General features: G+C 42.0%; 1 protein-coding gene across 14 annotated transcripts in view; it reads right to left on the bottom strand.

Annotated features, from left to right (window-relative positions):
- Window positions 1–9,614, bottom strand: part of LOC124028199 (voltage-dependent L-type calcium channel subunit alpha-1D-like) — a 148,233-nt gene extending 138,619 nt beyond the window's left edge. For all 14 annotated transcript variants that reach the window (XM_046340319.1, XM_046340327.1, XM_046340346.1 and 11 more), the window contains exons 1-3: window positions 9,433–9,614; window positions 4,723–5,146; window positions 3,615–3,720 (exon numbers count right to left, since the gene is read on the bottom strand). In XM_046340319.1, the coding sequence (XP_046196275.1) occupies window positions 3,615–3,720; window positions 4,723–4,997 (381 nt within the window). In that variant the 5' untranslated portion in view covers window positions 4,998–5,146; window positions 9,433–9,614. The remainder of the gene's footprint in view (window positions 1–3,614; window positions 3,721–4,722; window positions 5,147–9,432) is intronic.
- Window positions 9,615–12,772: the final 3,158 nt, after the last annotated feature.

Raw genomic sequence — 12,772 nt, 5'->3', positions numbered from 1 at the left:
ACAATCATGAAGTGGAACGACATTTATTGGATATTTCAAACTTTTTTAACAAATCAAAAACTGAAAAATTGAGCGTGCAAATTATTCAGCCCCATTAAGTTGATAATTTGTAGCGCCACCTTTTGCTGCGATTACAGCTGTAAGTCGCTTGGGGTATGTCTCTATCAGTTTTGCACATCGAGAGACTGAAATTTATTCCCATTCCTCCTTGCAAAACAGCTCGAGCTCAGTGAGGTTGGATGGAGAGCATTTGTGAACAGCAGTTTTCAGTTCTTTCCACAGATTCTCGATTGGATTCAGGTCTGGACTTTGACTTGGCCATTCTAACACCTGGATATGTTTATTTTTGAACCATTCCATTGTAGATTTTGCTTTATGTTTTGGATCATTGTCTTGTTGGAAGACAAATCTCCGTCCCAGTCTCAGGTCTTTTGCAGACTCCATCAGGTTTTCTTCCAGAATGGTCCTGTATTTGGCTCCATCCATCTTCCCATCGATTTTAACCATCTTCCCTGTCCCTGCTGAAGAAAAGCAGGCCCAAACCATGATGCTACCACCACCATGTTTGACAGTGGGGATGGTGTGTTCAGGGTGATGAGCTGTGTTGCTTTTACGCCAAACATAATGTTTTGCACTGTTGCCAAAAAGTTCAATTTTGGTTTCATCTGACCAGAGCACCTTCTTCCACATGTTTGTGTCTCCCAGGTGGCTTGTGGCAAACTTTAAACGACACTTTTTATGGATATCTTTAAGAAATGGCTTTCTTCTTGCCACTCTTCCATAAAGACCAGATTTGTGCAATATACGACTGATTGTTGTCCTATGGACAGAGTCTCCCACCTCAGCTGTAGATCTCTGCAGTTCATCCAGAGTGATCATGGGCCTCTTGGCTGCATCTCTGATCAGTCTTCTCCTTGTATGAGCTGAAAGTTTAGAGGGACGGCCAGGTCTTGGTAGATTTGCAGTGGTCTGATACTCCTTCCATTTCAATATTATCGCTTGCACAGTGCTCCTTGGGATGTTTAAAGCTTGGGAAATCTTTTTGTATCCAAATCCGGCTTTAAACTTCTGCCTGGTGTGTTCCTTGTTCTTCATGATGCTCTCTGCGCTTTTAACCGACCTCTGAGACTATCACAGTGCAGGTGCATTTATACGGAGACTTGATTACACACAGGTGGATTGTATTTATCATCATTAGTCATTTAGGTCAACATTGGATCATTCAGAGATCCTCACTGAACTTCTGGAGAGAGTTTGCTGCACTGAAAGTAAAGGTGCTGAATAATTTTGCACACCCAATTTTTCAGTTTTTGATTTGTTAAAAAAGTTTGAAATATCGAATAAATGTCTTTCCACTTCATGATTGTGTCCCACTTGTTGTTGATTCCTCACAAAAAAATACAGTGTTATATCTTTATGTTTGAAGCCTGAAATGTGGCAAAAGGTCGCAAAGTTCAAGGGGGCCGAATACTTTCGCAAGGCACTGTACATTGTGTATGTGTCTCCATGTCTCAATTGTCTCAAGGCTTAAAAATCCTTCTTTAACCTGTCTCCTCCCCTTCATTTACACTGATTAAAGTCAATTTAACAGGTGGCATCAATAAGGGATCATATCTTTCACCTGGATTCTTCATGGGAATAGCAGTGTTCCTAAGGTTTTGTACACACAGTGTATATGCTACATTACATTCCATAGAGTCAACTTATAATAATAATAATATATGCCATTTAGCAGACGCTTTTATCCAAAGCGACTTACAGTCATGTGTGCATACATTCTACGTATGGGTGGTCCCGGGGATCGAACCCACTACCCTGGCGTTACAACCATAGTTAACTCCAGGGCCATACATACTTTATATATGGCCCTGGTTTACTCCCCAGAACTATCAGATCAGATCCCCTGTTACATTTCATCTGTCTTTTAATTCATTTTTGTATGGGTGGCCCCTGCGGGAAATGAACTAACAACCCCGGCGTTGCAAGCGCCATGCTTTACCAACTGAGACATACAAGACAACATTTTTGCCTTATACTCATACTGATATGAGCATCGCAATCCCCTCACTAAGAAGATGCACTTTCGTCCTCCTAACAACATGTAGTTTAACACCAACCAAGATTACACAATAATGTAGCACAGACTGTATTGTCCCTGATGACCTACTTTCCTTCGCCTATGCACCACTGTGCAAACAAATGCCCTGGGGTCACCCTCCTGGAGGTCACATTGGCAAGCATTACACCACACTTCTCCTCTCAAGTAGTACATCTTGGTATCTTACAGTATAACGTCGTCGTACAATCACAGCATAACTGCAGTATAAACCCCACTCATCTTTTAAAGCAGTAGTTGTGTTGAGTTTTACAAAACTGGACAGCTTCAACTAGCCTTCTATCACTCTCACACCATCCTACTTTATCTCTCTTTTTCTGTCTGTCTGTCTGTCTGTCTGTCTGTCTGTCTGTCTGTCTGTCTGTCTGTCTGTCTGTCTGTCTGTCTGTCTGTCTGTCTGTCTGTCTGTCTGTCTGTCTGTCTGTCTGTCTGTCTGTCTGTCTGTCTGTCTGTCTGTCTGTCTGTCTGTCTGTCTGTCTGTCTGTCTGTCTGTCTGTCTGTCTGTCTGTCTCCCCCTCTCTCTCTCCCCCTCTCTCTCTATCTCTCTCAGACATAACATTACGTGAACATCCAGCAGTCCGCTCTCTCTGCAGTCAGACATACGATCTCTTCATGAATCATTAAACACTCCAGCTAAATTCTGCTCATGTACAAATCCAAATGTCTGTTGTCTCGCCAGTGGACTTTGCACACACTCTCATACTTTCTCTCAGCTGTAGAAGCACTGCTTTGAACACTACATCACCCATAATTCATCAGCCTACACAGACACACTGTCAGACTAACATGCACAGGGAGCATAGAGAGCAGTGGTGCAGAGATGGGGATTTCTAAAAATAAAAAGCTGAATGAAATTCCAGTGCACTGCAAGCATGGAGATGATTCTCTCTGTAGCCAAAGCTTGGACTCATAGACTCTGTGGTTACACAATAACAATCTTCAAAGAGGATATACACACATATTGACACATCCAAAGCAAGATATTACATGTATTATACATAAATAAAGTATGACCATTGACCAGCAAAAAAAAACACCCATATATTCCTTTTAAACATGTCCTGACAACCGCTAGTCCTACAACCAGACACAGCCATTACATCTGAGCAGGGTACAGCATAACAACCTGAAAACAAACTGAGGGTATCGTATATCCTACAGCACCTCCATAGAGACTTCAATGACACCATAAGTCATCTGCACCATGAATGATGTTACTGTCAGAGTACACAGCCGCAACCCAAGCAGTGATTCACAGTAGCAGCTGAAAACAGCAAAACACAGAATTCTCTAGGCTCTGGGGTGAAGTGTCCCATAGGAACAGATCTAGGATCAGCTTCCCCTCCCCCAATCCTAACCTTAACCATTAGTGGTCAGCCTCTAGGGGCAACTTCCCCCTACAGAGCACAATAGAAGTTAAAGGTATTGCAATGGGATTTGAAGGTCATGGGGTTAATTAGGGGGGTCAGGAGTAATGTTGACATATGAATGTACTCACCAGGTCATGGTTGGTGGAGTTGGAGTCATCCTGAGGGAAGGGGATATACACAGCTAAGGCCATACAGTTGGCAAATATAGCAATTAATATAAAGATATCAAATGGCCTGGAAGAGAAGGTTAAGGGAAAAACATCAAAGCAGTGGATCACAAATATATTCACAGTGCCAACATGTGACTATTTCCTGTTCAAATGATAGTCAACAAACACAGATAGTTCTAGTCAAAGATATGGAAATTACAGGAGTAAAAAAAGTCAGAACAACATTCAAAATGCAACGTTGCAATTCAGCACTAGATAACATGAGATAATGTGCCTTGTTATCACAGTGTTCTGATGACTGTGTCTTCTGGAGCGGCAGAGTCCCAGCAGAGGCTGACACACACACAGCTGTGTCTTGTCACTGAGTCACCCTCTGTTATTACAAGCCCCACCAGTATTTTCGGATTTAGGACGTGGTGACTTTCACTGTGCCTTGGGAGGCAGCAAAAAATGACTTTGTTTAAAAAAACAAAATCACCTCCAGTTGACTATTCTCTAGCATGAACCGCTGAAAAAACACAAAGTGTAGAATGATTCACACCTCAGTGGCTATAGCAGTCAAATAATGTGTTTTTGCATTCCCTGCTGCAGTATGCTACCTACGCTCGAACAAACTGATTCAAAGTAAACGTTGACTTGCTGTTTCACTTTCATATTCTGTGTTGGGTAGTGAGTCACAGGCTGCAGTGAGATTAACATGAAGCAGTGTCTCTCGTCTAGTTGTACTGGAGTCTGAGGGGTAATGGAGACGGGATACAGTCTCTCCACATGGCTAAGTTAATGCTAGGCAGCTACAGTTAGGCATGGGCTAGGTGCAACTCAGAGTTAGCCAACTGTACTATTCAGAAGTAAATCAGGAATTGGTGCATGGGTGGAAGTTCTCGTGACGGCCCTGAATCGACCCTAACTGTGCTCATGATGGTTCTTCTCATGTACTCACATACACATCACACACAACGCAACACACTCTAAAGAACACGGCATAGATTACTGACATCCAGACATACCACCCCCCCCCCCCCACACACACACCCACACACACACTGTGGTCCATTGTAAAGGATACTTCCACTCCACCAGGCTGATGCAGGCTCTTCGTATGGGGTTGTTAAGTTTGAGGCAGAACAGGGCCCTGGCAGGCCTGGTGTTGGCGTTGCTGCCCTGTTTCTTGCTTTTGGCGTACTGCGCCCGCTTCTTTTGTGCCAACGCGCCCACCGGGACGGTCGGCACCGGGACCGGGGCAGCCGTGGGGGCAGCTACTGGAGCTGCGACCGGTGGGGCGACTGGGGTTGTAGCCGGGGCTGTAGCCAGGGCCACAGGGGCGGGCCCGTTGGCGCTCATAGTGTGGGCGTGGCTCTGTGGGGCGTGTCCAGCAGCATGGATCTGCCAGGGGATTGGGCGGGGCTAGAGGTGGTGCACAGAGCTGTCTGACCAATGGGCTGGCAAGTCACCAGGGGGAGGGACTCTGGTGCTGCTGGCATAATTTGCCTCTGAGAAAGATAGAAAGGGACAAAGAGTGGTTACCAATCCATACTTTTACATAAAATTGATGATCATGATCATCACTAGCTAACATCATTAGTAGCAGGTTACTGTGGTGACTTTGTGAATAATGTTAAAAGGTAAACAACATGCACTAACAGTGTCCCCAGTCCACCTGACCGTGCTGCTGCTCCAGTTTCAACTGTTCTGCCTTATTATTATTTGACCATGCTGGTCATTTATGAACATTTGAACATCTTGGCCATGTTCTGTTATAATCTCCACACGGCACAGCCAGAAGAGGACTGGCCACCCCACATAGCCTGGTTCCTCTCTAGGTTTCTTCCTAGGTTTTGGCCTTTCTAGGGAGTTTTTCCTAGCCACCGCGCTTCTACACCTGCATTGCTTGCTGTTTGGGGTTTTAGGCTGGGTTTCTGTACAGCACTTTGAGATATCAGCTGATGTACGAAGGGCTATATAAATAAATTTGATTTGATTTGATTTTGATTTTGGAGTTTCTGATTCAGCATCACAGACAAAAACGATTGCAGCAATGTTGATGGCCACTGGGAGAATCACTTGAAGATAAATAGGCTACAGGAAGGCCTCCACGGGAATCAGTCTACCCAACAAGGAGCATGAATGGTAAACTATGAGGATTGATAGACTGTTTCAACCATAATTGATTTCAAACGTTTAACTTCACAATTGTTAATAATAGGTCATAATTTGGCAAAAGATGAAAATAGCCTTCTCCAGTGATCCCTTGCCATTCAACAGCTACCCCATCCAGAACCACTTCTTCATAAAAACCAACAAGCCTCATGCCACTGATCTCAGGGGAGCCATTGACAAACTCAAAACCTAACTCTTATTGAAATTATTGCTACTGTGTTAGATGCGAAATAGGTTAGGCACTAATGATGTATTACATAGCCGTAGGATTTTGTAAGTCTTCCTCATATAATTTATCTTCATCCAATCGCTTGGCAGCTTTAGTCAGTGTCCTCTGTTGGAGGACATGCATGTGTCAATGTCAGTTATGAAATGTTGTCACCTTCACCACCATGCAGGGGGTAATGAGATGAGCTCACTCCTTCAGCCCAGCTACACAGTCGCACAGAGCTATCTTAAGAGGTTGTGAGTGTAATAACACTGTAAAAATACATTAATAGTATTATTAACACTTTAATAACACAGTAATGACTAAATAATTATGTCTGACAAGACCAATAATCAAATCTACCTTATTAAAGGGTAGCAAGCATGAGTAGTTTTTACTCGCCAAAGTAACAACACAGAGTGATCAAAGACTTAGTAACTTAGTTGTAGTCACGATCTGGTTACCTATAACTACAAACAATTATTACATATTTATAAACAAATTTCCGGATATCTTCTAAACTACCCACAATGCACTATTTCTCCATGTAATATGGAAAATATACTCTGTGCTACCGAGTTCATATGCTAGTTCGTTAGCTAGTTCGAGCTGGCTAACGTTATCATCCTCATGCTCGTCACCGACTTTGTGGCTGTGTTATCTAGTTGGTTCCCGTTAGCACGACAGGCACTGGTTGGTGCCTTCTTGATGTGGAATTAAAACTAAAGAGAAAATCATACCTGCTTTCTCTAATTGTGTAGTACCTTGTATGTTCTTCTTTTTGTTTTGCATATTTTTTATTATGTTCTCTATGAAGTAGGCTACAGGAGTTCTGCAACTTTTGCCATCTTGGTTTAATGCTAGCGCACTAGCTGACTGACATCTGAATCTATCTATTTTGGATTTTTATCGCTATGTTGGATTTCCTTCACCTCATCCCCTTCACTTTGGTAGCTAACTCAGCCTGCACCCTTTTCAAAGTTTTACCATTGGCTGGGCCCCAGCCATCAATCTGTAAGTCTCTGCTCTCTCTGCTCTCTGTGCGGTTATATTTTAGTTGTGTTGTGTTAGTTGTGTTCTAGCTGGTCTCCAATTGTTGGGCTCTGGCTTGCCGACCATAACCGTGGTGGTTGGCTAGGATTACTAGGCTAATACTTAGTTGGCTAAACAGCTAACATTAGCTGGCTGGCTGGCTGGCTAGCTTGCTGACTAAGATAACGGCATATGGCTAAGATTCTTTAAAACATTATTTAATAGATGGTTGACCTTATTTGGCGTTGATAGCAACTGGCTGACTCATGCCATACTAACATAACATTAGCAGGCTTGTAGGGATAACGTTACCAGGCTAGTTGGCAAGAAACCTTGCAAGTTCATTTGTAACAGTAAATTCATTAAGTATTTGCTTGTAAGTTGGCTGAAAATGTAACTGAAACCAGTAGTCATGAGTGCAAACGATTTGATTGAATTTGAAGTTATACATTTGAAGCTATTTCTGTTGGAACTTACATTATAGGGAAGAGGCTGGCTTGCCGGGTCCTCCATATTATTTCCCACCCCGTTAAAACATTTTCCGACATGACTTCAGCGTTTTATGTAATAACTCGAAAAATAGAAAAAGCGTGGTGTAACTTTGCATTGGGACTTTCTATGTGTATACTAATGCAAATCCATATGTTACATGTGGCTACATTTATTCTACCTACCCTTTAATAATCTTATTACACATGGTAAGAGTTGTTAATCATTCAATTCACAGTGTCAGCAAAATTACAGGGCATAGCTAATGCTGGATATCTCATGATTGGAAAATAAGAAGAGAACCATCTCCCTCTCAAAGTAGGTAAAGTGCATCATTTACATTTTTGGACAATAAAGAGTTGAAAAAAGAGTGAGAAAGAGTGGTTTAAAACCAAAACGCACAGGCAACGCAAATACAACTAGAATGCATCTATAAAAATTGACACAATGTTGCATTATGAGGATACAAAGTTAAAGCAGCCTATCAAAGAATGTAAGTAAGGCACAAGACTAGGATATGTGTCTGGGATGATGGACTGGACCATGTCATCACAACAAAGAGGGGACACAGCCATATTTGTAAACAATCCAAAATTATTATTTTTTCACTGAAAAATACGGCCATACATATTAAAATATCACCACAGATGACATGCTGCCTGAGCCAAAAACACAGGGATAAGCTGCGTGAATTCAAAGCTGTCACTCTAATGCATCACTTGGTCAAATCAGTTGTGTAAGTCCTTGAACTGCGAGTGCTAGGCCCTGCAGAGAAAACAAGAAGAAGCTGAAAAAGGTCATATTGCCTGAATATTCCCGAGAGCTTATAAAATCTCTCAAATTCCATGGATAATAAGGATAGAGTGTTACAATCATCTTTGTCATTGAAAATAAACACATTCATGCAGAAAGCACCAAACGTTAGATTACACTATTAGAAAAAAAGAGTTCCACAGGGGTTCTGCAGCTATCCCCATAGGATAACCCTTTTTGGTTCCAGGTAGAACTCTTTTGGGTTCCATGTAGAACCCAAAGGGGTTCTACCTGAAACCAAAAGGGGTTATGCAAAGGTTTCTCCTCTGGGGACAGCTGATTAACCCTTTTTGGTTCTAAATTGCAAAAAAAAATCTAAGAGTGTAGTGTTGTCATTCATCCTTACTGTTCATTTGCTATCCATATGGAACTGTATCCTATGCAGAAGAATAGGCTTCAATAATATTTTTGATAAATGTCCAAGTAACATTGATATAAATCGATTCGTGACACTTGAACAATACCCTTCACCAAACGTGTCCGTATTTCTCCTTGAACACACTGAGGTAGGCGTAGGCCTATTTCGTAAAATCCCTAAATACAACAGTGTAAAATGACAGCCCAGCTCTAGGCGCTCAGCGTAGAAATGGAGCAGTGTATGGCCGTCAGATAGTCCTCGCGATGCTCAGAAGAAACAGCTGGCGTTATTGCTAAGTTACAATGGGTTAAAAAGCCCACTAACAGTCGCTCCGGTCTAGGGACACGGTTTGGGGTATTTTGCCCGGCGTTTGATTCCGCGCAAAGAATTATGTGAAAGGATACTGACGTAGTCACCGAACTTCGGTCCAAACGACAAGCATGTATCTTGTTCAGTAGGCTATTGATATTGTCATGATAAATGTGAAATAGTCTACGCAAAGCTATTCTGAGATATGCTCAACAAAATAGCAGGGAATATGAAGGGCAAACTTGGCAATACGGTTTAAAAAAATAAAATGGACACTGTCAATTAGTTATATTGTTCTGGTATAGAAATAATGAAAACAAACGACATTACAAAAACCCTTTAAAACCCGGTGTAGCTAAGCTAACATGCTAATTTCAGACCCTATTCCATGCCACAACAAAAAAACGTACCTTTTCTGAAGACGTATTATTCGGCAGATACCTTCGTGTTATCCACTCTGTACAAGGAAATTCCAGTGCTTTTGCGGCCGAAAAAACGCAAGTCCAGTCTCAAACCGCGAATTAAAATTCATTAGCTTCAGGGCAGGAGGGACACATGCATTAATTAAGCCCTTCCATGTTGACTGTGGAAAGCAGGAGACAGGAGAGTGTGCGCGCGAGAGAACAGAGCATCCTAGTCCGCTGCGCAGCGCTGCCTGCCAGTTTATCGTCACAGCGTCAGTGAACAGTGAAATGAGCACATCAGAATCAGAGCACTCTTCCTTCTGGCTCTGTGTCCCTCCTGTTCGTGCACAAGCTTCTCTTCATTTACATGCCACGGAAAAAGTCATCATCAAAAGAGACATCATGAGTATATAGCCTAGGTCTAATTATGTCTAGTCTAGCATACTTTTAATAGATTTTCATTTAGAACCTTTAGAACCAAAACTATAATCAATCATCTCAATTTGGGAGGTAAATATTAAGACACCCAAATATTGCCAAACCACTGGCACAGTGACACTAGGAGTCCTCTGATTTCATTTCCTTGATTACCTTAAACTGAAGGTCCATGTTGATCAATCTTTGTATTATCAGTCAAACCGCTCAAATTCATTTTATGAATGAAAAATTATAAATTCCAGTTGACATGGTCCAAGTGGCATGACATATTGGAGAGAGGCTCAAGCAGCATAGTCCAGCCATACAGTGCATGGCCCGCAAATGTTATCCCCTATTCGCCTCAGACGGATAGCCTAGAATTTAAGTGACCTTAGTGTATGTTGTTCAAACTAAAACTGTCTCAGCAGCCAGTAGAGAAAGCGAAGTTGACAAGTGTTGGAAGCAAAAGTAGACTCAATGGGGATGCACACAGCAGTGGCGAAGCAACCTATGCCATAACCCCTTTTTGGTTTGGACTTGGAATTCACTCAACTCTCCTTGGAAATGTTGGGAAATGCCTATTGTCAGACACAGTAGACAGAACAATTGAGCTGTTGGAACGGAAGCCTATTCTACAACTCATCTTATTTACTAGGGTGGCGATACATGTGACACTAAAGACATTTACAGCCACCAAAATGTACATCACTTTCACAAGAATTTGAATGAATGCCCACAGGCAGGCCAGAATGGTTGTGTGTGGTAATAACAGCACCAGTGAGCATAGATTCTATGCAACACAAGGCTCCTAATTTTTTATTACCTTTATTTAACTAGGCAAGTCAGTTAAGAACAAACGAACAAACAACAGAGTTTTACCTTGTCAGCTCAGGGATGCTAGTCCAACGCTTTAACCACTAGGCTACCCTGCCGCCCTTATCATGTAACACAGGGTCAAGCAGCAGTAGCCTAGCCTGTATGCAGATATACATCTATTATGCCACATTGTACATGTAAACATCAAGGAAACAGACCTGCTTTCTCTCCATGCATATAAAAATGACTAATTGGCCAGCTATCTTTATGCCTGCCCTACATCAGCATGACTGTTGAGGTGATAAAGTAGTTTATCTTTCCATACACACTAAATGGAGTTTCTTGGTAGCCTGTAAGGCATTACTGTAAGAGTTTACTTTAGTGCTATGCTTATAGCATAGCCTGCTGCCTACATGATATCAGTGTTGTTTCACGCCTTTACAGTATAAGGCTTATAACACCTTTATGAATACTATAAGTGTTACAGTGTTACACAAGCATCAAATTCAATAGCTGATTACAAGCAAATCAGATAATCATGCTGTAATGATTATGACAAATGGTCCCTAACTAGCAAGGTGTTATATTAACATTGATTGCCATTGCCTCCTATGCCCCCTGAAGAAGGGCTCACACCCGAAATGTTCGTGCAGCAATAAAAATATCCTCATTTAAGTTTATTCACAGGAGTCCTGTCCTATTTCTGTTCTTTGCATTATATACAAGGATACAGCACACAATCTAAGTTTATGGAGGAGCATGTTATTTATCTTTTCCCTAGCTAGTAGGGTCAGGAGTGTTCCCTAGTCACGTGGTCAGGTAAAACTCAGCTCTATTTATTATTTACTAAATAATCATGATTCACACACTGTAACAACTCTTTCCAACCATCGTTTTCACATCCCCTTCCAAATTAGGCCATGGTCCAAATCCCCACTATGGTTAATTGCATGGCGTTGCACTGTAGCCTACATGAACATATTCCTACTCCCACAGCTTGTGTATAATATCGTGACGAGGCAGTAAGGCAATACCGTCCTGCTTGATCTGCTTTCACACTCATGGCTTCTCTCCCATTACAGCTGTTATGTTCTAGTCCTATCAGGATCAGCCACCTTCTGTTCTGGAATATTCCTCTGTAGCACTGGCCTCTTTCCACTTAATGCAGTTTCTAGAATATGCCCTTGTTGGTCAAAATTGACATTGGCTATGGAATACAGCTATACTGCCAATGCTACTGTAGGATGTTCCAACTATTGAACTGTTTCTGGAATATTCTGAAAATGCCTGTAGTGTAGGACAGTATAGCCGTAACATTTCTCTGAAGTGCAGAGTATTCCTTCATAATACACAATAATAAACAATATACTCTACCCTAATCTATGCACCACACTATTGATTAGGGAATTCTTGAGACACCCCCATGATTACCAGTGATGTTCACAATTTCACACATTTCCCCATACAGTGGTATTCCAATAAGAGGCAGAATTGCCAGCTGTGCCATCTGCTTAAGCCCAATGAGCAGGTGACATGCTTAAAAAGGGGAATGTCTTACTCTCAGGCAGTATATTTCTAATTGTGAACATGCTAAAGAGTCTAACTGAGAAGAACAGGCACACATACATGCACACACACACACACACACACACACACACACACACACACACACACACACACACACACACACACACACACACACACACACACACACACACACACACACACACACACACACACACACACACACACACACACACACACACACACACACACACACACACACACACACACACACACACACACACACACACACCAGGATGCAGAAATAAGTCTATGTCTTGATGGATTTAAACAGTACTGTAATTCAGTGTAACAATTCCACTGTGTAAACTAACACATCACCTGTGTAGCAGATATTTCACTTGGGTTAAACACTTGCTGAGTGATGCACATACACCTCAGGCAGGACCAAACCACTCCATGCCCGTTACACAGGTGGTGTATTCAGTGATGTGAAACGTTCTGAGCATTGCAGATGGAAATATAATGAATAAGGCTGACACAATTCCCTATTCTATCTGGAAAACCATCATATCTGTTCTACACAACA

Source organism: Oncorhynchus gorbuscha, linkage group LG03 (assembly GCF_021184085.1).
Source record: "Oncorhynchus gorbuscha isolate QuinsamMale2020 ecotype Even-year linkage group LG03, OgorEven_v1.0, whole genome shotgun sequence".
Taxonomy (NCBI): Eukaryota; Metazoa; Chordata; class Actinopteri; order Salmoniformes; family Salmonidae; genus Oncorhynchus; species Oncorhynchus gorbuscha.
The sequence above is the reverse complement of the archived record's forward strand: the minus strand, read 5'-3'. Positions and strand labels throughout refer to the sequence as shown.